This window comes from Astatotilapia calliptera, chromosome 15 (genome assembly GCF_900246225.1).
Source record: "Astatotilapia calliptera chromosome 15, fAstCal1.2, whole genome shotgun sequence".
Lineage (NCBI taxonomy): Eukaryota > Metazoa > Chordata > Actinopteri > Cichliformes > Cichlidae > Astatotilapia > Astatotilapia calliptera.
Window position 1 is genome coordinate 10,075,038 of NC_039316.1, and position 27,323 is coordinate 10,102,360.

At 42.4% G+C, this 27,323-nt stretch overlaps 1 protein-coding gene across 7 annotated transcripts in view; it reads right to left on the minus strand.

The window, feature by feature from the left end:
• Nucleotides 1-27,323, minus strand: part of utrn (utrophin) — a 198,586-nt gene that overhangs the window by 112,866 nt on the left and 58,397 nt on the right. For 6 of the 7 annotated variants that reach the window (XM_026194061.1, XM_026194060.1, XM_026194057.1 and 3 more), the window contains 14 exons: nucleotides 26,437-26,607; nucleotides 24,656-24,828; nucleotides 23,079-23,229; nucleotides 21,971-22,146; nucleotides 21,553-21,688; nucleotides 20,954-21,103; nucleotides 20,471-20,623; nucleotides 20,262-20,363; nucleotides 19,903-20,023; nucleotides 19,203-19,420; nucleotides 18,967-19,084; nucleotides 18,653-18,861; nucleotides 17,600-17,754; nucleotides 17,275-17,464 (listed from right to left, as the gene is read on the minus strand). In XM_026194061.1, coding sequence (XP_026049846.1) covers nucleotides 17,275-17,464; nucleotides 17,600-17,754; nucleotides 18,653-18,861; nucleotides 18,967-19,084; nucleotides 19,203-19,420; nucleotides 19,903-20,023; nucleotides 20,262-20,363; nucleotides 20,471-20,623; nucleotides 20,954-21,103; nucleotides 21,553-21,688; nucleotides 21,971-22,146; nucleotides 23,079-23,229; nucleotides 24,656-24,828; nucleotides 26,437-26,607 — 2,223 coding nt within the window. Of the gene's footprint in view, nucleotides 1-10,219; nucleotides 11,032-17,274; nucleotides 17,465-17,599; nucleotides 17,755-18,652; nucleotides 18,862-18,966; nucleotides 19,085-19,202; nucleotides 19,421-19,902; nucleotides 20,024-20,261; nucleotides 20,364-20,470; nucleotides 20,624-20,953; nucleotides 21,104-21,552; nucleotides 21,689-21,970; nucleotides 22,147-23,078; nucleotides 23,230-24,655; nucleotides 24,829-26,436; nucleotides 26,608-27,323 lie in introns of those variants that run through there. The other variant, XM_026194063.1, reaches the window with a different exon arrangement.

Here is a 27,323-nt window from a genome sequence, read left to right on the forward strand (position 1 = left end):
AGGCTTTCATGAATCTGATGCATCCTGAGTGATAATTTTCTTAACCCCTACCTAACCACGAGCACTACTGCTTGATTCATGCTGCCACTTTTGCCTCAGTTGAGTGACAGCCAAAATTACTCTTTGTAATTCAACTCAAGCGGCTTTATTGGCTTCACAATATTGCGAAGGCATCAGAATATGCAATAAAGAACAACAACAACAACGATATTAATGTATTATATAACAGGAAACCTGATTTATGCATTAATAATTTACAGTGTTTAAAGCACATCATGTGCCCTTGTGTGTCATTCAGTATCTCTCAGATTGCAGCATGTTTGTACAAACTGGGCATCGAGGTCTGCCCCGCCTCCTTACCCAAGAAGCATTTTTAATTGCATGTAATAACTCATAATAAACCCTGCCTTTCATACGGATCACCCCTGCTGAAGTAGGAAGCCTGCTGCATTTACAGTTTTTAGGCGGTGTCTACAATTGTGAATAAAAAGTAGACACACAGTTGATACACAGGCACAAAGGTTGAGGTTAAAAAGGTGATTAATGGATGTAGTCATATGCAGTTAAGGTAGTATGTGTACGAGTGTGCGTTTTATGACCCGCTCTTCCTCGCTGAGCTGCGTATCTATCTCTGTGTGAGGGGGACATTTAGCAGCGGGGTGCAGGGCCATCCAAACTGAGTTATGATCACACGCAGACAGTACGGACTGAAGCGAGACAGTCAGACGGCGGTGATGTCAGAGAGAAGGTCAACGGGAGGAAAGACAGTAGACTCAAAAGGATCAAGCGCACTTGACAATTGGCCTGTCAATCATGTAGTTGCCATAGTGCTGTCTCGGAGGGTGGGGCCTAAAACGAGCTATAAATAGAGCAAAGCAAGCTGGGAAGAGGACAGAGGACAATTATGATACATCAGCCGGGGGTAGTGAGGGGTGTTCTTGCGCGTGTGCGCGTGTGTGTTGTGATTGTGTGTGCATGAGCACTTTTCATGCAGCGTTTAGTGGTAATTACTGGTCTCTCTCAGGGATGAAAAAACATCAATCCAAAATTAAATCTTGATGAACTACAACAAATCGTCAAACCTGAGGGCACAAACAGATTACAAACACACACACAACTTAAAAATGCACAGGAGTGAAAACTTTGTCTCTGTGGCAACCAAAACCACAATTTTAACGCAAATTCTCTTCCTATATGCTCTAGGGATGCACCCATTCTGAATAACGCAATACTGGGCCAATACCAACACCAATGTTTAAAACTAAATTTCAGCTGAGAGCCAATACAGATAATTTTGGCTTGTTTTATTGGTGGAGGAGAGGGCCATTGGGTCATTTATTCGCCCCTTTGGCTAAGGACGCCAAGTAATCTGCCAGTACAAAACTGATGAAACACAACATGGTCCAATGGCATGGGTAAATACTAAATTATTTACAGATATATCATTTGGGGCAGGGGAGGGGCTAATATCTGATATTATCCCACCTATCCAAAAACAGACTAACCTTAGAGTGGCTTCAGACACTAAAATTAGATCTATCCAAAGTTCAACTTAGGCTAAATTCTCAATATCCCCATAGATAATCTTTGATTTTAGGTGTACACAAAGCATTGCTTTGTATTCAGACAGCTTCATCATTTCAGGAAATGACCCACCCCACACTTTTTTTTGCAGATTCGCCTCTATTGTATCGAGCATACTGGGGGTTTTCAAGGGCACAACAGAGTGAGTCTCAGAGAGATGATCTAATTACTGTCATTAGCGACATCTAATTGGAGCTTTAAAATTAAAAGATTAGCCCAGGCGCTAACTCTGCTAACCTATTTTAGTGTTTGAAAGCGCAAGAAGAGAGGTACAATGGGAAAGAGTACACATGCTTAGGAGCTCCAAAATGAATTGGATGTGGGGTATATCATTTGCCCACTTAACCTCATAAATAAACTCACAGAGGCCGTGAGATGCAGAGGAAACGGTGCGTCTGGCCCTGCAGTCCCTCTTCTACCCTTTCAGCCCCCACCCCACTTCGCTAATTAACAATTGTTTTAATCCCCCTTTAATTCTGCAGACAACTGCACACATCTGTGTGCGCGCTACATGCTGAGGGTCCCTCACAACATTCACCAGATTAGTCGAGCTACCCTCCGCCAAGCGTCGCCCGCAGCGACCAAAGGTAATTGCTTTTTAATTAAGCCTCCGGCGCTAATCCCAATGATATTTAGCAGGCACGAATTGGCGCGCACACACACACACACACACACACACACACACACACACACCACACACCACACACCACACACCACACACACACACACACACACAAGGGGGACAGGCTAAAAGAGGGAGACGTTCAACAAGACATACTTGGCTGTAAACTGGACAAATGTGTAATAGGCTTTGTTGGCATTTCTCTTTTGTCCACAGTGGGAAGCAAGGCAGCCAGTGAAAATGAAGTCACTCATGTACTGAGGCAATAAATGAATTCTCACCCCCTGCCCAATCTGAGAATATCCTTTAGGCTGAAAACGAGTACTCGGGTCGATTCTGAACTCTCTCTCTCCCCGTCTGTCCGTTTGTGTGCGTGTTTGTGTGTGCGATCGTCTCTCCGGTGACCCTGAAATAAGCCCTGCAAACCCCAGAGATGGAAAAGGCAATCGCACACTTCTATCGACCCTTTCTTCTTCAATCCCTTCTCCTCCTTTCAGGCACTGGTCTCTCTTTTCCCATCTTTGCACCCTTTTTCCATTTCCAGGTTCCTACTTGATCTTGTCACCATATCCAACTTTTGCCAGTTTCCATCGTCCCGGTGTCATGTTTAGATAGCTCTTTCCTCACTTCAATTTCGTCCTTCTTACAAAAAATAAAACATACTTGGCAGCCATCTTTTCTCTCATGACATGTTTTTCTTCCTCTTCTGCTTTTTGAGTCAAACCTTTTTTTGTAACTTTACTTTTCAGAAAAGGCAGACTTCTCTCCCCAAGGAACAAAAAAGTCCCCTCTTCTCACACATTTCTGCTCTAACTATGAAATATGCTGAACCAGTGAACACCCACACTTGCAGCACTGTAGTACATCTAATTTGATTCCTTGTCTCACCTAACAGCTCTGGATTTTCTTTGATGTCTGCGGTCCGACGTGTGAAGGCACCACTGAGATGGAGTTAAAGCTTACGTCGAGCTGTCTTTCACAAACATTTTCATTGCTCACGCTGATCCGCTCCCGTCATCTCTGATCCCTCTCTCAACTTTCTCGAGTATCACATGGTTCCGTCTCGTGTCTAATCTTTTAACCATGTAGTACGGAGAGGACATTTCTAATTTAAGAAGAGTTTTACCTTTCAAAAGCTTGTCAGAGCAGAAACTGCACGCCAACAGTGAGAGCTCCTCTGGGCAAACTTAAGACTTTACAAAAACTCTGCTCAACACTTCTGTGACGTGATTGTGACTACCCATCAAACTCCCCCCCCCCCCATAGTGGCATTTGACTCTAGCAGGCTGTTCCTGCCTGCAGATTACAGACTATATATAGCTTGATTTATCTTTAATCTCCTGTGATATAACAGTGAAAACCATTTTCAGCTCCTCTTTGTGTTATCTCTGAGAGGATGCTCAATGCTCCATTTCCTTCATCGCAGTACCTTCTACACTGGGGCTAATTTCTTTTCCTCTTGTCTTTCCCACTTTTTCTTCCACTGCTATTTTCTTGGGGTTCTTGTTCTTTTTAACCTCCACTCCTTTTTTTAATTTAGGCCACTGAAAGCCCCAAGTCAGGGACATTCAGACAAAATAACACAGGTGAAGTAAACATCCGCTGATTTAACCAATTGGAAAAATGTTAAGATGAGCTACCTGGATGATAAACCTTGAGGCGACTCATAAATGACATCCAAGCAAGTATAGTTTCAGTGTTGGAAACTCGTAGAATGCAAGTATCTGGTTTGTAAAGGGTGCATGAATGAAGGCTCAAGTAGCATCTAGTAAGCCATCTAAGAGTTGAGGAAGATGGGCAGAATGTTTTTGGAGGATGGGAGGGAAAAGACAGAAAGCATGAATGATTTAGAAGCGGTGTGCAAAGAGCAGATGATGGCATAAATAGAAAGAGGGCGAGGTGAGCCGGTGCATATGCTGCATATTATGGTGATATTAGGAAAATTGCTACTGAGTGAAATGGTGATAGTAGATCAAGAAGAAAGGGAATGAAGTGTGTCTTTGTATTTCTCTGCTAAAAATAATTTGTAGTTCCATCTAAGTGTTTTCCCCCCTTTTTTGAGTGGTTGTACAAAAAGCCTAAAAGACAGGTGAATAGATCAATTAAATGTTTATCTCTACAGCAAGGACAAGATTCGGAGAAAGAATGGCATCAAGACAAAGACGCTTGCTCATACGTGAATGTTTCACCTTTCAAAAGAGATTTCTAGAAGTGATAAATCACTGCAAATGCACACCGTGTTTTTGATAGATGTTTTTAAAAAAAAAAAAAAAATGATGAAATACAAAATCATTTGGGCTCAGAGCACTGTGGAAATAACACACAGAGGCGTTGAAACGTAGCAGGAACAGACGTTATCGTGGAGCGAATGTTCCACTCCTTCTTAAAGAATTAATTATCCTTGACAAGAGAGGGAAACTGTCCGAAGGTAGAAGAGATTCACAGAGGAGAAAGAATGAGAACTGAAGCTGATGCAGGTAAATAGGGGGAGGGGGGGGGGGGGGGGGGGAGATAGGAGGGAAGGGTCAAAGAGGAGAGAAGTAACAGAGGGTAGTGAGAACAGGATCAATCGATACACTTTCTAATCTGTTGAATACTAATTGGCTCAATCACCTTCTGATTATTCTGACCTTATGTTATCAGCACATTTGTATAAACACAATCTCTTCTTCAACTTGAAACTGTGGTATTTGTCAGCACCACAAAAAGGTGCAGGCGCTCACATATACACACTGAGAGAAAGCAAAATATGGACGGTGAGTCAGCACTGTTTGTGTGCTCACCATAGATATTGGCAAGGTGGGACTCTGGCAAGGTGCAGAGCGCAGGCCTTGTCCCCGCAGATTGATTGTCAGCACAAGAATAGAAGGAACAGCAAAGGAAAAATGATTGCATGCTTCATTTTATTTCCCGCACTTAGGGTGCCCGCTGGATCGCACCCCGACTCAGTCGGGCAAGCGGTACATGAGACAGTGAAAGGATGATAAGAGAGCTGGAAGGTCATAGGGACCTCTAGATGGCAACAAAAATGACTGCCTCCTCACTGCCTTCAGGTCAATATTTCCCTTTTTTCCCCTCTCTTACGGGTTAGTTTCTACAAATCTTTAAGCACTTTAAGCACGTATTGAGAGATTGCCATGCCATAAGGGAGAACAACGAAAAGGCAAAAACCTTGAGATCTCTATCTCTCCCTCTGCTTGCCGTGATTCGGCTCAGGCCATTTTTGGGCCGGCCATAGATCACGGTGTCAGGTGGGCCAGTGAGTTTTGGCCAAGTCTGCTGTCTGAAAACAAACATGTCCTCTAGTAAACCTGAGTACTGGACCTCAGATCTATCACATCATCTACTTTCTTAATAGCTGGACAGACAGGTGGGGGAAAAAAAGACTGTAGAAACGTTAGATCAAATTTGTATCAAGACTGTAAAATGTGATCAAGTTGTTAGTAACTTTGACACTAAAATGTAATGTTAGTTCAGATTTTTCTGTTATATGTCACATGGTTATGTCATTGTTCTGTGCTCGGTGTGTTTAATTTATTAACTTTTAACTGGGCTTTGATGCTTTTGTATCAGTGATTCCTTTTAATACTTATGCATGCCACGGCAAAATGATGGGTCCAAGTAGTCATGCTAACTAATGTGCATTGTCCCTTTAGGAGTTACACAATACCTAACTACCTCTCTCTCTGTTTGTATACAGACTTTTAAGAGTGAATTTTGTAGGTGCTTCTCATGGTTAAGCTATTTTTCCTCCCGTTTCCAGCCTCAGTGCAAAGATGCAGTCATCACAAGAGAAAAACAACTCCTTTGAAAACTGATCACGACAGTTAACCAGTACACAGTTACAGAGGTAATTGCGCACATCTCTCCATCAATATCTTTCCCTTTCTTCCTTGTTATTTACTCTGGATATCACATGTTGAAGTGCTGGGTGAATACAGAGCTTTCCAGCACCATAAAGTATACGTGATGACAAACTACACAGGCATTAGCAGCTTTAGCTTGGTGTTAGGAAGTGCCTGAAAGCCACTAATGGAAGTGCACATAAACACAAACCGGACACACGCATGCATTACTGGCTCGATAAATGAGTTTACTGGATGTGCGAGAGACAAAATGGGATGTAGACAAAGGGAGGAGAAAGGCGAGGAGGTTGAGGGTCTCCCCCCCCCCCTTTCTCTGTTTATATTTGAAGCAAATATAGTATATTGTGGATTCCATCTAATCCTGGGGTGTTGATTTTCAATCTCAAGACCAGTTTTTCTGTCCTCTTCATCTCATCTTATCATAATGGAACGGTCACTTTCTGCCGTAATGGCAATCGAGAAAAGGAGAGCAGCTTAACTCGGGGCTGTATCAGTGATTTAAGTGCTATTTCACCTCAGTCCACTCCCAATAGAAAGTCCATCTGTGGTGATTTACATGTAATGTTGATTGGGAGAGAAAAACCCATCTTCATTTTCTTTTATTGTCCCTGCTCGTTCCCAATACGGTCTTGATGAATTTAAATGACCTGCATTTATGAATCTGTTACCACATAAATCTCCCGCCTGTGACTCATCACTCACAGAGGAGTTGAGGAGTGAGTGAGTGTGTGGGTATGCTTGTATTTTAAATGTGTTCATCCACATATGTGTTGGAGAACTGAATGCATGAGTGTCCGTAAGCTAACTGTGTCTAAGGATGCATGAAAAAAATAAAGAAATAAATTATCCACAATCTGAGCGTGAGCCAGGTTACTGGGGGGAGAGGATTGTGGGGGGTGGGGTGTAATCTGACTGCACCTGAGGCTCTAACTGCTAATGCTAACACTTGCTAATAACCCATAGGACCCCTGTGGAGCTCAAGGACAGGGAGGTCAGACAGCTGGGCTCCATGCCCACGCCTGAGTCACCTGTCCTGGGGTAGCAGTGAGCCAGGAGCAAAGGTGGATCGAGTGTGGAGCCCAAAGGCCAAAGCATTTTCCAGAGAAACAGAGACAGACAAGGCATGACTGCACATTATTGCTGCTTTAGGGCTGTTTCTAAAGTAGGCTTTGGTTTAACACAGACACACGCACACACGAAATAGCAGCCAACGCTACAGTAATGAGAGTAGGAGGACGCTCCTCTGGAGAGAGGTGGGCCCTTCACCCAATTCTCAGCTAGAGATTACACACGGAGAGACAGAGCGCAGCAAAAGTGAGGAGATGAAATGAGCCACAAGGGCCCCTCTGTATGCCTCACTATAAATGAACCAGGCATGCCACTCAGAGCTTCTATTCACCAGTAAACTATATGTCACATGCTTGCAAGCAATTTTCAAGAGAGAACGCTACAGAGCGAGAGCGCCAGGTGAAAGGCCGGTCAAGAGGAACAATCGGGATGCAGCGAAGCTCGCATTTACATTTAAGGCATTTAGCCGATGTTTTTAATGAGTACAGAATGAATGCATCGAATGCAGCCTCAGGGGAACGCCGTATAGATTAAAGAAAATTTCCCAGAGCATACAACCTCATTAAATGTTATTGCTTTGAACTGGAAAAGATAATTTACTCTCCAAATAACAGATGAAATTTTAAAAACGTTAAATGGCTGCCGTTTGCAAACACAGCTAAGCTCGCTATTATACATCAAAATAACTGGTGCTCTGCATAAACCCAAAAGCTCCCAGAAAAATATGATTAACAGATAAAAAGATATGACTCTGTACATTTCATACTCTTCCCATCCATCACAGCACGGTGAGTCAGTGGTCACCGTGCCCTGCACTGGTACTCTGTTAGAGGTAGTGACGACAAACATGATGCAAGTCCGTGCTTTTCAAGAGGTAAGCTTGATATTGCCGTCTAATTGGTTTTCCAAGGGTAAAAAGCAGCCTTTGTGACAGTGAGTCAGACGAAAACACGAACTGTTGACTTGAGTTAGTGTGATCAAATTGAAAGTGTTGGTGGGATGTATTTTTCTTACGATTTTAAGAGTGGTACGAAAACATAAACACCATGTTCTTCAGGAAACTAAGGAATACAATATATGAAATCAGTTATTTCCTCTGAGAATAATTAGAAATGTTAAAATTATTAAATTTAAATGAACCAGCTCCCATTATTTTTGCACTTAATAACGCGTGTCAGACGATAAGCAGGCCGTGGTCTGCCTCCAAAAAAGAAAGAATGACCAGAGCCGGAGGGTGAGCCCATTTCGAATCTATCATCAGGATGTCATTGTTCCAGTCTGCCGGCCAGTGAGCGCACCCCAGGGAGGCAGGACTACCCTGGCATTACAGTCCCCCAAGGGAAGGCCAAACGAAGCTGGAATGACTGATGCAACCCAGGGGAGGGTAATCGGCTGTGGAATGACTGATTCCTCCCACTGTCCGGTACAGACACAATCCAGCGAAGGTCTGGCCCCTTAAGGGTGCTTAATGGAGCCAAAAGAGCAAATCAACTCAAGAGGGGTAGAGTTGCTACCACAGATCTAGTTTTAATTGTTTTTGCCAAGAACTGTTTAAAAACAAACAAACATAAGTCAAGCATCTGCAAGATAAGCTGAGAAAGAGCAGGAAATAAATGCCTAATCCCAAATGCCTAATGCTCTGTTTATCACTCTCCCATAATTTTTTTATTTTTTAACAAGGTCTAATCCTTGAGTCGTCACTATTGCTTTTTGTTTCTTGTTTTGTTCCCAGAGAAACAAGACAGGCTAGAAAAAAAACAGGGAAAAAATACATATAAATAGACTTTCTCGTGATAATTTTTGGCTTTTCTTCTGTAGAGACAAAAAAATAAATAAATAACCACACACTTGGTGAGTAGGAAAAAAAAAGGCAAAAATATGCAGCCCTAAAGCATAACGAATTTTCAGGATGGATTAAACTGAGCCACCACATGTTTGTCGAGCCATGATTGAAGCTGGAAACTAATCCAAAACTGTTCTGATGCATTAGTCTGTCGCTCTCCAACAGTCACACACGCACAGTACTGTCAAATCTCAACAGCTGGTCTCCCCTCTCCACCCCCACCCTTACCCTCTGAGCGAGAGCAGGTCAGTGCTGTGCAGCGCAAGAGAGACGGCAATGAAGATCAGCGATCAATAATGATCAACAGGGGTACAAAATGACATCTAGTCCGGTGCACATCAGCGGTCGTTTTCTCTCAAGTAAAATCAATAAAGCTGACTTTGATTTTCTTTTTTTAACCAAATACACTCTCCTCATGTTTCTCTTATGCGCTTTTCGAATGAATGTGTGTGTGGCGCCAACCTGTTAACCGGTGTGTCGTGTCAACATAATGAGATCAGCTAAAAACTTTAATCAAGAGATCGAATTAAATTAGGTTACAGAACAGCGTCCCATCAGTCCCACCTGTCACAATGTCTCTGAAAATCCCAAACAAGCAAAAATAGTTGTGTACCAAAAACAAATACAACACACTCTTCACCACAATCCCTGTGTATGCCTGCACTCACTTTAAAAGCTGACAAAAATACAAAGCGTGCACACACAACCTCACTCTACGGCAGGGACGCACAGTTTGAATTCTTCTTTGATATGTGAAAGAAGTGCCAAAAGTTCCTAAAGCTGCTGATGTATATATGCACATATATATTTAAAACGACAGGCTGTGGAGGTGACTGGAGTCCTCAAAACAACTTCAGCAGGAACTGAATGTCTTGACAACCGAATGACTCATGAATAAAAAGGCCAAAAATAGAGAAGCTATGGATGAGGCAAAGACGGGCAACTTGGTGATAAGCTCCAGATTTCTGAAAAGCAAGAGCATTTACACTGGGGGTGGGGGAAATACAAATACACATGTGCAGCAAAAACTTTATGGCTGCTTGCTGACACAAACCGAGCATCTGATAAATATAGACTCCAAACAAATCCCAAAGAATCAAAAAATAATCATTTAAATGACACATACGAGTGCAATCGTAAAAGTTTAAAAAGAAAATCCAATTAAATTAGGAAAAGAAAAATAGAAAAAAAGAAAAACATGAACTCTCTGCTCTCCAGCTCCGTGTCTCCACGTACCTTGCAGAGTTTCTGGTAGCGCGGCGAGGAGATGGCCATCCTCTGGAGCCTGTGTAAGAAGACCACCACTTTCTGGAGGGAGGTCCGGACCATGGCCATCATCTTAAGACTGCTACAAGTCTGCAGCAGCCTGCTCCTGGTCCGCATGCTAGCACTGCCCTACCCCGCTCATATTGTTCTCCCTCTCCCTCTCCCTCTCCAGCCGACCAGACCCCAGCCAAGCTGACGTGATGCGCACACACACATGTACACAGAGAGAGAGAGAAGGGGAAAAAAAACCCCACACACACTCACTCACTCGCAGGCGTACTCAGCTCAGCATGCACCCACGTTTTGTCACATACACGCACGCACACACAATAAACATAGTGAGCGCAGCCTCAGTTTGCTTTCTCCCCCCCCCCCCCTCTCTCTCTCTCTTTATAAACAGTCACTCACGCAGCTCTTAGCATGCACTCACACATGCGCGCGATGATGCAAAAGAGCCGGACAAGACGAGACACTCACTTTCTCCTCCACGCGGACATTCACACGCGCACCTCGACCGCAGAGCCAGAAGAGAATCAAACAAATCACTCGTGACGGCACCCTGCAGAGTCAAGAGAGTGACAGAGAAGAGGGAAATGATGAAGAAGAAGAAGAAACAAAGAAGAAGAAAAAGATAAACGGGGAGAGAAAGAGCGCAAAGTGCTGGCAGAGATGAGAGGGAAGGGAGAGAGGACGGCACGAGTTGCACTGGACGAGAAGAGAAGCTGTCCGTACGCGGCTTACTTTTTACTGCTGCCGATCCGGAGAGGAGAAAGAGAGGGAAGGAGTGACAGAGAGAGAGAGAGCAGGAGGGAGAGAGAGAGAGAGAGAGAGCGAAAGAGAGAGAGAGCAAAATAGAGTGAGAGACTAAGAAAGAGGGAGACGGATGAAAAGCACCACTGAGGGAAGACAAACAATGCATCTGTTGTGAAGGTTGAATGACATTATGCCAGGCAAGAAACAAATCAATGAGCGAGAGACAATCAGACGAGAGAGAGAGCGACAGAGAGAGATAGAGATTGTGCAAGAACTTGGAGGACAAATGAGAACCACACACAATAGAGATATAGAGAAGGAGGGGTTATTTCAGGCATCCAGGATTCTGGGAAGTAGCGGTCCCATTCATTTTCTGCACTGGCAATCTTAGCTGGAGCACTTCCACGGCTTAGGTGCCCGTGAAGCTGGTGGCTGACTCATGAATGTTAAACATGAGTAGTCAAAAACATATTTTTCATTTTGATGACAAAAAGAAAAATACATCGTTGCACATGTGCAGAGGTCAAAAATAAGTAAGAACTGTAGTATCGCAGCTCGAATGTGTGACGTGAGCGCCAAGAAGTCTGTGTCGGTTCACAGTCATCCGTGTCATGGTAGTCGAGTGCTTGATAGACTCTGCTGTACACCTACAGGAGAGAGGGCATTCCGTCAAGGATGCCAGTGTTCACATTCTGGACCGAGAAGACAGATAGTTTGGAAGGAGTAAAGGAGGCCATCTACATCCGCTGTGATCGACCATAGTTGAACAGAGGTGATGGCTTACAGCACCAGCTACCAGCCACCTTGAGTCAGCAGTCTTCAATCCCCCATTCTCACCTTGCCTTATGATGGTGGGTGAGGCTACATCTTACAGAGGTTTCACACCTCACACCACTACACAACCCCCACATTACCTCGGGCTCTGTCAGTTGCTTAAAACTGAAGAAGCAAGACATCCTCACTTGTCAAGCACTCGAGACACTATGCCAAGAAGGCTGGTACCATTCATACTTTCAGACAACACTGTTGAGTGCTTGTTCTTAAGCGTTACTGATGCTCTGTAGTAGGGCTGTTCGATATAACGATATATATCGGGTGACGATATAAAAACGTCTATCGTTTTTTATTGTACGGTATCGCTTGTTTCGTGGTGTCGCAAAATAAACTGTTTACAGCAATATTTTTTCATCGTTTTGATGGTCACTGTAGTGGCTATATTAATTTCTTCTTTCTCTTATATTTAATATAACCACACTACGGACGGACAAGCGCCTGTTTTTATGCGTTGTGGTTAGCAACAACGACGGTAACACCATCGCGTGTCCGCTTGTTTATGTTCCACATAAACCTTTCACAATAAAGCTCAAGATCCACTTGAGACTTTTCAAAATAAACTGAATCACGTGAAAGAGCAGATTATTTACGGATGAGAAGTAAAAAAGAGCCGCCAGGTGCTAAAAAAATAAACCTTAGACTCAAACATTAGAACAGGCTTTTCCCCGCAGGACGCTGTGTAATAAATACTCACAAAGAAAACGGCGGCCATTACAACTTATGTCTAAAAATGTATCATTTCATGCATCTGTTAAAACACTCGACTCCAGGTACATGACGCGCAGCTGGAAACACTTCCCGCAAGTCGAGCTGCCCGAGATTCACAGAATTTACAGAAAATGTTACATTTTTGTGATTTATATCGTTATTGGGACGATAGAATTCTTATATCGGGATATGAGATTTTGGTCATATCGCACAGCCCTACTCTGTAGTGCACTCAGGTGGATCCAGCAAATCTGAGAACACATAGGATTGCATGAACCCAAAAACAATGCTTCTAGAGATACAATAATGCACCATACAGGTTAAAGGTCAATTCTGAATGCCTTCAAACTACACTGAGCCAATTTGTTACTACACCTACGCAACTTCTTAATGCAATTTGCGACAGACTTTTTTCTCCATTAGGGTAGCTGACAACCATTGGTAAGGTTTTTATTAAAGAAAAAAAGGTTTGTTGAGAAACTTTAGTTTCAGACAGTAATTTTTCAATGCAAAAAAAATAACAGTCTACTTTTTTAGCTCTAGTTCTCCTCTTCCATTAAGGAAGCCATTTTTGTTGTCTCAGTTTCAGACACCTGAGATATGATCGTGGAACAAATTACATCAGGAAATGCCAAATGCACTTAAAATCTCCCGAAAAAGCCATTAAGTGACTGTTTTTGATTTAGTTTTTATCTGTGGTGCCAAACACAGGCTGCATCAGACCAGACTTCTGTCGTTACCCATGTGGTGTCTCCTCCTGCCTTCCTTGCTGTCTCTTTGCTGCCGCTTATCTAATAAAACCACTAGCAGTCCAAAAAAATTAAGTATTTAAAACTAAAGGCCAAAAACTACAGTACACCTACCAAAAGCAGAAAATTATGTTTTTCGGTGTTTATAACTGATAATATATCTCTTTAAAAAGCCAAATATGTTACAGAAAAATATTTCCAGACACAAACAAGTGTGTGGGAGAGATACGGTGCATGTGTCTTTAATTAAGAGCCATGTTTTTGTCGCCAAAAAAAATAAAAAAAATACTATTTTTTTAAGCGATTAACTGAGAAGAAAAGAGGGAGGACATGCTGGTAAACTGCAGATAAAACCAAAAAATGAGGAAAATAAAAAGTGGGTGGAAAGCAGAGCATCAGAAGATAGGAGGGCAAGGTCAAAAATAAAAGATAAAAGGCTTTTAAGTATCTTTTATCAGTGCAGAAAACAGCTGAATGTTTAGAGAATGTATCTGCTGGAGGCACCAGGCAGCAGAGAGATGACATTTAGAGAAGAAAAAGAGCAGAGAAAAGCAGCCGCTCACTTCCTCCTGAACTCCTAACCACGCTGTATAACAAAGTATAACCCATAGAGTGGATATTTTAACCCTTTTCATGCCCTCTGCTAATGTTTGACTTTCATTTAAAGTGATGAAAAACACCCTTCTTTCTCCCAACCACAAGACAAGAGGCACTAATTTGAATTGAGGATGAAAACCCAAGACCAGCCGCCTCTCCATCATTTTTTTTTTTTTTTTTTTTTAAAGATGTGACACAAATTGACGCACAAAACAAAAACTGTTTTGTTTTTTGGTCCCTGATTACCGGTAAGTTTATTTAAATGACAGTAACTTGACAGTGGAAAGGAAGAAAAAGATGCAGCCAACTAGAGTAATCATCATTCACCAACAGGCACACACACACACACACACACACACACAATGAGAGATGGCATGATGAGCTCACTGAAGAGCTGTGTTTAGACAAGGTTTAACTGGCTACAGCATCCATTTCAGTCATTCCACAGAGTATTGACTCTGCTTCACGGGGAATTACAAGAGACACTGAGTGTTTTGTTGGCTCTGGGTTAATAAAACTATGAACCATTTTTCAAAGAAAGAGGTTGTAGAAAGCATGTGCGACTCATCTGCTTACACCACAGTACAATCATGCACAAACCCACATAAATCTAAAGCCCACAGCTAAACATGCACAAGGCAAGCGAGATATAAGCAGATCATCAGGCTGTGTACATCTTTGCACCTTCATGATGGAATAAATCTGCACATTATTCCACCAAATGTGCAGATTTGTGATGTAAACAAGTGACTTCCTGTATGCTCCAGTAAGACAATATGCAATTACATAACATGGTGGTAATTATCCCTTTGAAGTTTTTGTCTCTACTGGACCAGTGCAAATTAATGAGAGGGAGTTTGTTATAAAAAGGCACAATTTATAGAGTTAAATGTCCAGAAAATTAACTATTGAAAATATAGTGCATGTAGATAAAATAATACAAAGTTACATATATCTCTATAATGGCTCATACACAGCCTGCCTTCCAGTGCCAAGATAATGAAAGCGCACTGAACTGGATCAAAATTTATTTTTGTAATTAATTACCGACGCTTCAAAATGTAGTCAGGCGACCTTATTTTCTGCAAAGTTTTAGTGTCTGTTAATTCAAAAAGAAATAAAACTGGTACTTCTTCCACTCAGTGAAGCAAAAACTATTTAAGGAATTTTATAAATTCATAAAAAAAAAAACCCAGAAAAATAAATAAATAAAACAAGGACTTTTTTTTTTTTATAGTGGCTGAGCCGAGTAAAGACATCAGATATCTGCTTGTGATTATGGGGAATCTGTAGCAAAGGGACAAGATTTCTGGCACAAAGTTTGCTCTACTGAGCAAACCTGAAACGATAGCTGTCATCTGACAACGATTAAGCTTTAATTAGCTTTTTTCTTTTCGTAACCAATGACCAATGAAGAGAACAGGAATTTTTGAACTGGAAATCCATTATTCTTTATCCCCGATTTCCTGGCTACATTGGAAGCCCACAAAAATCCGCAGGAGACTAACCAGACTGATCACATAATTCCCCAATTTATCAGACAGTCACGATCAATTCTAATCCAACTCGGCAAGAGAACAAACAAGTTTGTTTCCCGGTATGTTGATTCCTGTGGCCATGACTGTCATTACTGCATCACACGCAACAGCATCAGTTGTTTTTCGGTCTTATGCCATTAAGCCTCACATTTTCATGAAATATCAGTTAATGCACCAATTTGTATTTGTCACCGAGTCTGACCAGTCACCAACTGCGGGCTTAATATGAAAACAGCAGTGAGAATGACAACCGCCTGCGGCTACAAATTGTCATTAAAGTAACTAAGCACCGAACAGTGGCAGAGCAGTCATTGTGACCTAATGAAAGGGTTTGTGGGGAACAACACTCAGTAAAGCCACAACATCAAAGGCTTGAAGCCTGTCTATGTTATGTAAACCCACTTTCTGGGCGAGGACCATCCATCAATCTCGACTCCAACTGGTAATGAAATGACAACAGAAGATAAAGACAGGCGGCGGGTGATAACAAATTAGGAAAGCTACACCAATATGTTTGCTCTTAAGCACAAACATAATGGAGTCAGGTGGAAACTACCCTTAGTTACTATTTTAACACATTTACTGAACTCACTACAGTAGGTTGATAGGTGGTTGCTAGGCAACACGATGACATTACAATACATGTATAAGTTAAGGTTTGTGAAAATAAACTTGTCCAATGCTTGTCTAAAGTGTTCTTGGTGCAAAATGCTACAAATGGCTAATTTTAGCCCATTGGTTGGTGGTTGCTAGGTTGCAACATGATAATGTGCTAAAACGTAATATAGCTGATAACCTTCAGAGCCCTAAGATCTACCTTTGTGCCAATTTTGGCATCCCAACTCATCGTATAAGAGGAGTTTATACAGACAGTTTCTGGTGTTCTAGTAAGACACACGACCTTTGCAGGACTAAATTGTAATAATATGCAGGACGTAAGTTTGAAAAGGTTTATATAATGATGGATTATGTTCAGTACAACAAATATAGATGACTGTAATGGGCAGGTAAATGTGATAATAGCATTCATTACTTCCAAATCCGGCAAGGGTTCAACAAACGGGTTACAAAAGTCTGTGACCATCAGATTCGCATCAAGTTGATGAATCAGAAATCTTTGCAGCCATTCATGCGGTGATTCAGCGTCATTTTTCTCTATAACCTTGGCCTCTTTTTAAATGATCGGAAAATGGAAGCGGGAGTGATGGCAATGTAGCGTTCAAGACAAGAAAACACAGAATTTTTATTGGACTGGTGATTTCGATTCTGAAAGATGGATGACACTGCAGCGCTTTTTCAGGGACAAGGAGTTCCTCTGAAAAAGCAATGAGATTGTTAAAACGTCGCTCAATGTAGAAGCCAAAAGAGATGACCACAAGACATTTTTAAAAACACCTTTTCAACTTCAGCAAGAAGTAAAAAATAAATAAATAAATGAAAGAAGATTAGCGCCTGTTGTATCTGCTGGAAGGCTGAGGTGAGGTGATTTTGGGATTAAATCATTACATAGAGTATAGGATGATGTGCGTCAACTGATCCTGGAGGGAACATCTGAGTAAATGACAAGCAAGCTGAGGGCAAACACACACACACACACACACACACACACACACACACTTCGTAAGCGGGACAGAACAAGGAGATCACTGAGCTACGTTCAAGGTGTAAAAGCATTCACACGCCCTCTGATTCACACACACCTTTAACCAGCAGCATACACACACCCCAGCCCCTGTTCGGTAGCTGAAGGATGCGTTAATGAAGGATGACAGTGAGATAATAGGCTGGCACCTGTGCATATATTCCTCACATACTCGCGGTTTCTCTATCAATTTACGGCCCCTACCTCCAGTTGTCGCCTCAGCTCCTTCGCGTGGGCGGAGTCCTGCGACACATCTTCCCTCTGGGAGGCATCGGCGAGAACGTTGACCGTAGTCTCAGCCTCCTGGAGCCATTTGAGGAAGGACTCGAGCTCCCTGAGAGACACTTGCACGCCCTTCAGGTCACTGTCCAGCTGCGTGTGACGGTCATTGGCCCTGTCCATTAATATGATTGAGACAAACGCATAGCTATATATGAGATATAGCAATAACTTCAAAAACATTTAATACTGTTAAAGGGTATCTGCCTTGAAGCACAGTGAGAGGGTGAGCGGGCCAACTTGTATGCACCTATTGTTGAGGCTGTTCCAGGCAGCATTGTGTTTATCTGCGACCTCTTTGATCCTCCTGGTGTCATCGGTAGAATACTCTCGTAAAAGGTGATTAGACAACTCGTTGAAGGCTGCGACTGTAGCTTGGCCTCGGCCCAGAGCTTGGAGAAACTCCTGTAAAACAATGCAGCGCTTTGATATTCGTGACACTGGATTGCGACTCTGAGGATGTGACAGATGTGAGTCAGCGTGAATACTGTAAGTCACTGTGAAGGGCATTGTTTATCATTATTGGAGTTATCCATCTTCCTGTGCCGTTTGCTGTATACTGTTGCGGCCTGGTATATGAAAAACTGCCGTGTGAGGATATTAATGACTCATTCTCTAAGATGAAAAAAGAAATATTAAACTAACAACAAAAAAACAACAACATGCACACACACACACACACACAAATTTGTTATTCTGCTGCTCGGCTCTTTGACATTGTTTGTTTAACCTCTGCTTAATCAAGCATGTTACATTAGACCCTGGTGATTAAGACTCCAAATTCAGCATTTGGAAGTAAGTCATCCATATAAGACTTTCTTTTAACAAAAAAAAAAGTGTACTTCACTATTTTAAATACATAATTACTCATTATTACAAGACCACACACCAGGAGCAAACAGCTGTGTATACAGCATCCTGGATTCTGTTAAACTCAGTTGCCCTCTAGTGTTCGGTCCCTGTAATCTGTCAGAAGAGGCAGGATTTGGTGCCAGAAATCATTGGCCAAGACATCATCTCAAATTAAAATGATGGATGATGTGGGTGTACGAACGTTATTAAAGTTCAAAGTGATACTTCAGAGAGGTGATTTATTCATTCTCGCCTTGTATAAACTTACACGACTGTATAAAGGACCTCTAATATGTTATAAAGTTCGCTTTGATCCATTTTTTTTTTCTCTCCGTGAGGAATATGAGTAGACAAGCTTGCTACAGAATCACAGTAAATGACCTCAAGAGGACAGATGAGGCGTACTGAGGTCACAGAGAGAAAGTTTAGCAGTGTTTTTTTCCTCGCTAACCTTATTGTCTTTAAGCTGTTCAGTCAGGGGATCTCTGGACTGACGCTGAAGAAGGTTATGGAAACATCCTTCGTGGTGCCCAATAAGGCCCATCACCTCCTTCCTCCGCTCCTCCCACTGGTTGCTGTGACCAATCATATTATCCAGCTGCTGGAGCCGTGCCTCGACACCATGCTGAGTGCTGTCCCACTGGCTGCGCACCTTCTCCACTAAAGCCAGAGACAGATGTGGTTATATGGACAAACAAAGGCTAAAGCACAACATACATATTTGCTACTATTTTTTTTTCTTTCCCCTGACAACTTTTTTCTTACATTTCTCAGTAATGGATGTGCGAACATCAAGGTTGGAGGTTTTGTTTTTGATGTTCTGCGCCAGTGTGAAAATGTCCTCTAGCTGAGGGTGACGCTGCTCCAGGTCATTCTTTGTCACCTGTCAAGTGAAGAAACATACAAGGAAAGTTTAGTGAAAGTTCAGTTTAAAAAAAACAAAAACAAATGAATCACACACATAAAAAATAAAAAAAATAAAAAATCAACCAATTTCTCACCTGAAGACGTCCCATAGTGGTCCTGATCTCCTGCGTGTCCCCCACGGTGACAATATTAGACTTGAGCATCTGGGTGATGAGGACTAGCCAGTCTGCAAGCTCAGTGGCAGTCTCGTTAAGATCAGTGGGCGCCACGGTGTCCGGTGTGTGCGGGGTTTGGTGGTGTGGGTCCTCGCTCACCAAGCTGGCCATCTGCACGGCTGAAGGGACGGCAGACACTGAAGCAGGGGCGGGGGGAGGAAAAGAAAAAAAAAAAAGGAAGAAATCTTGATCCAAGCAAGGTTTGACATATAGAGCTCCTTTAAAAGGAAATGATGCAACAAACATTAAAGATGTTAGAAGGAGGGAGGTGGTGTTGTCAAAAGGCTCTCAGAGGATAGTAGCACCATACCAAATCATGACGAACGAGCCATCGGGGACTGTTTTAGTTTGCTACAACCTTTGCCGCTCACCTCTTGTTATTTTTAATCAAGCATTTCATGCTCCAGATTAAGGCAGGACAAAGGGGAATTGCAAATTTAAGAACTTATTACTTATTTTTGTCATGCCCTGCTAATGATCCACAAGCATCTCATTTTTAAATACTTCACTGGGGCAAGTTTTGGATGCCTTCTTCCTTATGCCCTTGATGCACCATAAAAACAGAGGCAGCGATACATAAAGAGAGAAATAATTGCATTTCTTGGATTTTTTTTTTTACCCAGCTGCTGGTGTTGGACTACATGTTGGTGATGTGTCCATGGAGACAGAGGTGGCTCAAGAGATTCCCTCAGCCGGCCATCCAAGGCTTTCCAGTCAGCTGCCAGCTGCTCAACCTTAGCCTATACACATGATAGCGCATAAGGAGACACACACACAAACATATATATAGACTTAGTACAAAATAATAGCATTAGAAATGGTGTGTAACCAGATAAAGAGCTAATTAAACTAAGAAATTACAGGAAATTGTATCTTTTTGGCCCAAGGTGAGGCAGCAGCACTTCAACAGTGCAATAATGTGTAATTATATGCCACAATCACTAGTACTTTGTTATTAAATTATATTACTATGGAAACCTTTTCTTGAGGCAACAGCTGCTGTCGTCTCTGCAGCTCTATTGAATGAGCTAACAGGTCCTCCAGCTCCTTCTTTCTGTCCTTCATGGAAGCCTCCAGATCCTACAGCGTATTTAAAAATCATATAAGAGAACAGGCCTGCATAGAATTGATGGATTTTCAGTGAGCACCAGTGTATTAGTTTTCTGAGTTCTGTTTAGTCCACCTACCAGTGCCTGGCCAGGATTCAGGCCGCGGGTCGTGACCGTCTGGTGCGTGATGACGGCCCAGTCAGTCAGTCTGTTCATCCGGTCTTGAAACTGGGCGTGACTTTGCAGGTTGGTCTCCACTTCACCCACTTTGTCCAACAGCTCATTGGTCACCTGCAGGAGTGGTAGAATCAGGGATGAAGCAGCAGATGAAAGGGAACTCAACGTTTCACACCAACCACTTTGACTACAAGGCTAAGAAGCCAGCTATAGCTACTGCTAGCCCTCAGCCTCCTGGTAGATGCACCTATGGTATAAAATTGAAAATTCTAGGTGATTTTCAGAAAGGTTGACTATGAGGTCGAGGTCACAGAGATTCAAACCCGCTCAAGATTTTTAGTAGATGGACATATGGTATTAATTTCAAAATCCTACATCGCCTCATTTGAGGTTCTGCATTCACAAACTTGGGTGTGCATGCCGCCCGCTCGGTTTGTTTCATACCTTGCTCCAGTTGAGGTTTATGCCTCTGAGTTTGGCAACATGCTGTTCTCTGTTCTGCGGGCTAACACTGGGACTGGACAGGATCTGAGGAGCGTGCTTGTTAAGCCAGCCAAGACGCTCGTTCTGTAAATCCATTTCCTCAGCAAGGGCCTGCAAGGAAAGATGCACCGAGGCTTAATTTCACCGTGTGATCGAAAATGAGAGATAAAGTCAAAGGAATGGGAAACAAAGAAGCAAACTCCTGTTGCACAGAGATATGTAGTGTGAATGATTCTACTCTGCAGTGTATTTCCATAAGGTACAAGTCTGAGTTTGAGGGCTTGGAGGATGTAAACAGGAATATTAAAAACAGGAAGTGTCAGTGCTCTTTCTGTTTACGTTTGCTGGGTGAGACTGGTTCTGCTTGTGACTAACTGAGACACTCTGAGCAACTTGTGCTCACAGTACAGCATAGAGGGGAAAGAAGAACAAAGGACAACACAACACAGTCAGAGCTGACCATAAAAATAGCACTTCCCCAGCAGCTCCTGAGCAGGAATAGAAATCTCTGAGCTCCCATGAATCAGACTAACTCGAGCATGTTTTGAGTTTAGCTTTACCTTCAGTTCTTTGAGATTTCTGTCAGTGGCAGTGACAGGCAGGGAGCTAACAGCGTTTTCTGCCTGCTCGAGCCACACAGCGAGCTCCTCGCGCCTCCTCACCAGCTCTGACAGGGCCGGATCCCTTCCAGCCAACCTGCACACACACACACCTTAGATTAGGATCTCCATTTCCTCCAGGTTGCAGGCCTGATCCTAAAAATTTACATTTAAATTGCTGTTATAGGCTGACTGACCGCATTGATAACGTTAACCTGACAAACACTGATAAAGAAACAGACTGATGGTAACGGAGAATGAGCACCAACCTCTATGCTACATTGTATTCTAGAACTAAGATGTTATATGTCAACACACAAGAATGTCAAACGCCAAATCCTCAATCTTTCCCCCCTCTTTTGTACAAGGTCATTTTTACCTCCGCTGTCTGTCTAGGACTTGGCGGTTTACCGCTCTCCAACGCCGACCCAGAGTTTCCAGCTTCTCTTCAAGCAGGGGCCCATCAGGAGAGGAGAGCTTGCCAATTATCTGCTCTCCAGTGTGGCTGAGTCCAACCAGGACGGGCTCATGACTGGCAATGCCTTCTTCCAACTCCTAAAATGCATGCCGAACAAAGGAAGAGACAAAAGGAGAAAAAGAAAGGGGGGGAAAAAAGGCTTCAGTCAAACAGCATAATCTGATCTACTAGTGCTGAAATCCCGAGCTCAGGTCCATCTCTCCAGGCAAATCTCTTATTGACACATAGGCATGATTTGTAGCGAGTCACGACTTAAGCTGCCAAATCTCTGTTTCCACCGAGAGAGATTTAACCTGCCAAGACAGACTCGTAAAGTAGAGTGAGTGATTGTAAAGTCCGCTAAAGGGTGACTCAGCTAATTGATCTCTCAATTCCCATCCACTTGATCCCTCGTCTCATTCTCAGTCTGTGAAAACGTAAAAAAGACAGACGCACTGGACTGCGGCTCGAGCTTTTGCAAATCACGCCGATAAAGGTGTTAATGCCACCGGCGCCGTCAGCGATAATGCAACAGCTTCAGAGAATTTAATTCCCCTTGGAAATGAAATTACCGCTTTAGCAATCAAACAAAGCGAAATTTAAGTCCCCTTCTAATCTTACTCTTCAGTTCACTTCTCTCCATTTCCACTCTGCATAATGAACAGTCAGATGTGTGGTGTATTTATTAGATACAGTATAGCACCCATTTTCCCCTGGGGGAGCCAAATGCAATTATCTTCTGTCTAACACATCGAACCATCAAGCTGCCTATAGCGTGAACATATTACTACAGCATCCTTGGGAGTTAATAATCTTGATTTAAACTTGTAAACACACGCTGATGATGTGATATTGCCAAATTAATCTAATTAGTCTCCATAACAATAAAAGAAAGAGACCTGACAGGCCTTTTGTCACAAAAAATACATATTTATTCTGTCTCTGGGGTAAAGAAACCAAAACAGATTAGGAGAGAAAAAACAAAACAAAAAACTTAACACAGACCAACGATTCACCACCCTCCACTGACCTCTTGGTATTGTCGTGCAGATTCCAGGTCCAGCTGTCCATCAGGGCTAACGCTCTCAGACAGCAGGTTTTCTGTGTCAGTCAGCCACTGACTGATGTCTTTCAAGTCACAGTGAAACTGCCCCCACTCCTCTACAGCACGGTCGAAACTCCTGCAGCACAAAAAGGAAACGCACATGCATCAAAGCTGAAATCTGGAGATAATCTGTAAAAAGAGGAAGGACACACCGACAATCTGTCCAACTTTCTGCCGTCGCTTCAGACCCTTTTAACACAGCTGAACTCAAAAGTGTGGTGCACAGCAAAGGCTCTGTGAAGCACTGGGCTATAAATTATATAAATGTAATACATCACCAATAAAACAGTCATATTGTGTATATCACTAACATCGATGTTATCTCTATGGCTGTAAATCCTCTCGATTGTGACTCAAACTGTCATTTCCGCTGCCACTTTTATTGAGAACAGTAGCCAAACTGAGTGAAGTGTTTTCAGCTGCATTGATACCATAAAATCACTGTGATCCAATTCCCATTCCTTTGACTTTCTCTCTCATTTTCAATTACGCATCCACTGTTCAAAAAGCATACCTAATCTACTGTATCTGTAGTGAGTAAGAGTATAGTAGTGAGAAAACAGTCTGCATAGTTTATCCGTTGTGTTGGTTGGAATCATATCCGCTTGTTAATATGCTACAGCTACGGAAAAATGAATGAATTCATCATGTTCTACCATCGGGAAATGATAAGGGAAAACTGAACAGTTGACCTCTATTAAAAACGCTGCAACAATCAGGAACCTCTGACAACACCGTGAAGATCACAGCACAACTACTGAATAAAAAGAAATAGAGAGCGAAAGGATGATTACTTAAAAAAAAACAGATCTCTATCACAACGGTGGTCTGCTCAACGGCTATTTCCTTTCAGAGCATCGCTCTGAAAAGAACAAATCTGATCAGAGGGACAAGCTGAGGAAATGAGTTCTGGATGAGTAATTTTACAACATGTACTCTATTCTTTTGATACTTAATGATGCCCAGAGGTTATTGTGATTACAGATGCAGTGCTGCAGAGTTTGTGTGCAATCTCAAAATTAGCTTACTAGTTTACTACAGTGTCTTTGCACACACTGCACTCAGCAAATGTGAAGACTGTTTATGCCCAATGAACTGTGCTGATGGCACTGAGGGTCATGCACTGTGCATGTGTGTGAATGAGTGAATGACTGTAAGACTGCGTGAATTGGCATGAGACTGTTTATGCCCAAGGAATTGTTTTTGACATTAACTAAGGTCAGCGTGTACGTGTGTGTGTTCTTTACCATGTGTGCTGGTCTCTCTTTATCTGGTCCTGCTGTCTCTCTTGACTAGTGGACAGCTGGCATATATTGTCCCTGCAGCTACTAAACATCCTGACATGCATATTCTTACTCACACAAATACACCACAAGTAAAAATAGCAGCTTGTTCACTGTTCTCCTTTGTTGCGTTTAAAGGTTTGATTTAAAACCTTAAATCTAGATAATGAATATAAATACACCTTTATCTGTTATATTATAGGAAGCTGGTGCACGCACCCTTTCCTCTGGTTGTACATGCGGTTGAGGCGGTCCCACTCGGCATTGAGCTGTGTCAGGGCGTCTGCCATTTGCGCCACCTCAGCAGGCGAAGCGTCCCGGATGGCGTCAGGCTGGCGCTCGTGGATCCCTGTGACCTGCTCGCTCAGACGCTCCAGATTGTCTTTGATATTCTGTGACATGAAAACGGAATAATAAAAGAAGAGGAAGTTAATGCAGCAGGCAGATTGCAGAACTGCAAATGTGGTCGCTGGTTATCTGACACCAATTAACGTCAACAATTCCACCCCCAGTCTTATGAAGCTTATGGGTTCAGTGGTGATGGGCAGTATACAAGATAATCAGTGAATTACATATTTATTTATTTTTAATAGACAGAACAGCCAGTGTGACTTTTTAAGAAGTCTGAATGAATTCTGTTATTGGTCTGTTAAGTGTACTGATGAGGGGATCAATTAAACTGTAAAGCTTTCTTCAACAGATCAACCATGATGGAACACACCAAACCACCAGAAAACGTACATTTCAAAATAAAACCCTTGATGAACCTCTAATTTAAACTGTTATTAGGGCTGCCACGATTAGTCGACTAGTCACGATTACGTCGACGACTGATTTAATAGTCGACGCGTCGTTTGAGGCTTTGTAAGATCCCAAAAGACGCAGGAATGAGTAGTAGGATTTAAGAGTGTAATAACGGACTGAAACAGAAGATGGCAGCACTGCATGTACAACGATGCCAGCTGCTGTTAAACCCCGAAGAAGAAGAAGCTGTGTCCCAGGAATCCATAGCGCCCTGCTCAGTTGTCAACAATGGCGGCAGCTAGTTAGTTTTAATATTACTCTTATTATTCTTTCTGGGTCACAAAATAAACGTTTAACATATTTTCAGGCGAGAATGTAGCTGTGTAAACCTCAAATACCTGCTCAGTTGATCAAGACACCACATATTTTCAAAAGTGCTCCGACGTTTTCGGAGACGTCTGTTACCCACCAGCTCGATAGCTAGCCGGGGGCAAGGCTCACTGGAGCCCGTGAGAGCACCGGACTCCTGGCAAATCATTTTCAAACCCACCGCGGTCTTTCGCTACTCAGGTTAAACATGATATATAAGTCACTTAGACAACTTAAAAATTATATTGTTTGGCTTTTTTGTGTGTGTTTTATTTGTTCCTGAGTAAGTCTGTTTGGCTGAGATTAAAGTTAAAGTTTTTACACAGCTGAATAAACGTCAAGCAGACAGCTGATTATCAGAAGTGTGAGATGCTGGAGAATATACCCCGGTGTCCTGTTATATTTTAGATAGCAAGGAGTTTATTAAACTTCACCGAAACAATCTGCAAACTTCATTAAAATTGAATAAACTGTCATCTTGTCTTTACTTTTAGTTTGCACATACCTTAAACACTTAAAGCTGTAAGCTAATTATAGTTATATAAGAGCAGATGCATGCTGGTGCAATAAGCTGTACGTTGTACCTCCAATGGATGCATGATCTGATTAGTCGACTAATCACAAAAATAATCGGTGACTAGTCGACTATCAAAATAATCATTTGTGGCAGCCCTAGCTGTTATTGGTGCAAAATAAGTTTTACTTGGGGGGGGGGGGGGGGGGGGGAGTCTTGTGTCTCTTCTATTCTTTAATTTGGTTAAACTTTTTCAAGACTGCTCCACAAAACCAAACCACATTTATAAAAAAAAACAAAAAAAAACAAAACAGAACTTTCTCCACGATTTCTACAGTAGAGAGACTCATTTCAAAGGCTGGGTATGGCTCACTCTCAGTGTGTCTTCCTGGCTAGAAAAGTCTTCATAAAGGCCCCCGCTGAGCTCAGAGGAGTTCAGCAGCAACTCGTTGTCAGCCATGGCGAGAAGAACTTTATTGATGTCTAAAAGGTAGTCAGATGGAGTCAGCGAAGGAGCAGTGCTGCGCCCCACTGCAGACATCTCCTACAAGACAGATGAGAAGAATTAAGTGGCACACTAGGTATTTAAAGTACTTATTCGTTGTTACAGCAACCAAATTAAATGAACCACAAAAAGAAAGAGGGTGGATGAATAATAACACTATTTAAGGATAAATGCGTATAATAACCATAAAAGACGAAATACAGTGTAAATTAAATAAAAAATATTGATATTACAAAAGAAAACAGGAAGCTAAGAAGACCTTCGGCTACACTGAGAGCTGATATTATAATAGTACAGATCTAAATGAGAGCAAATCAGAAACAACTACACTTAATGTAACTAGAGGGGCAAAAAAACACTAAAAGATGAGAATCAAACTCTAATACAGAACTCAAATCCACTGAAAAACTACAGCACTCTCTGACAAAGAGGAAAAACAGTGTAAATGTGATGCCAGCTGACACTCCCTGCTTTTAGCCCTCTACTGGATGATCATCAGGTCACAGAGGGGATGCAGCACCCTCTCCATGATGGTTGGCAGTTTAAGCTGAATTATTCTCTTAGAGCTATCCTTCCTATTCACTTTGCTGGTCTCACTGGTTCTGATGCTGCTACCTCAACCGACTTTAAGCAAAGAATGTTAAACTTGACTCGTAAATGAGCTGCAGCATCATGAGGCACACGCATTAAGCCCTCCCTATAGTTTCTCATCAAGGACTGCAAAGTATTTATTCCTCCCCTTTCTTAGATGTGTA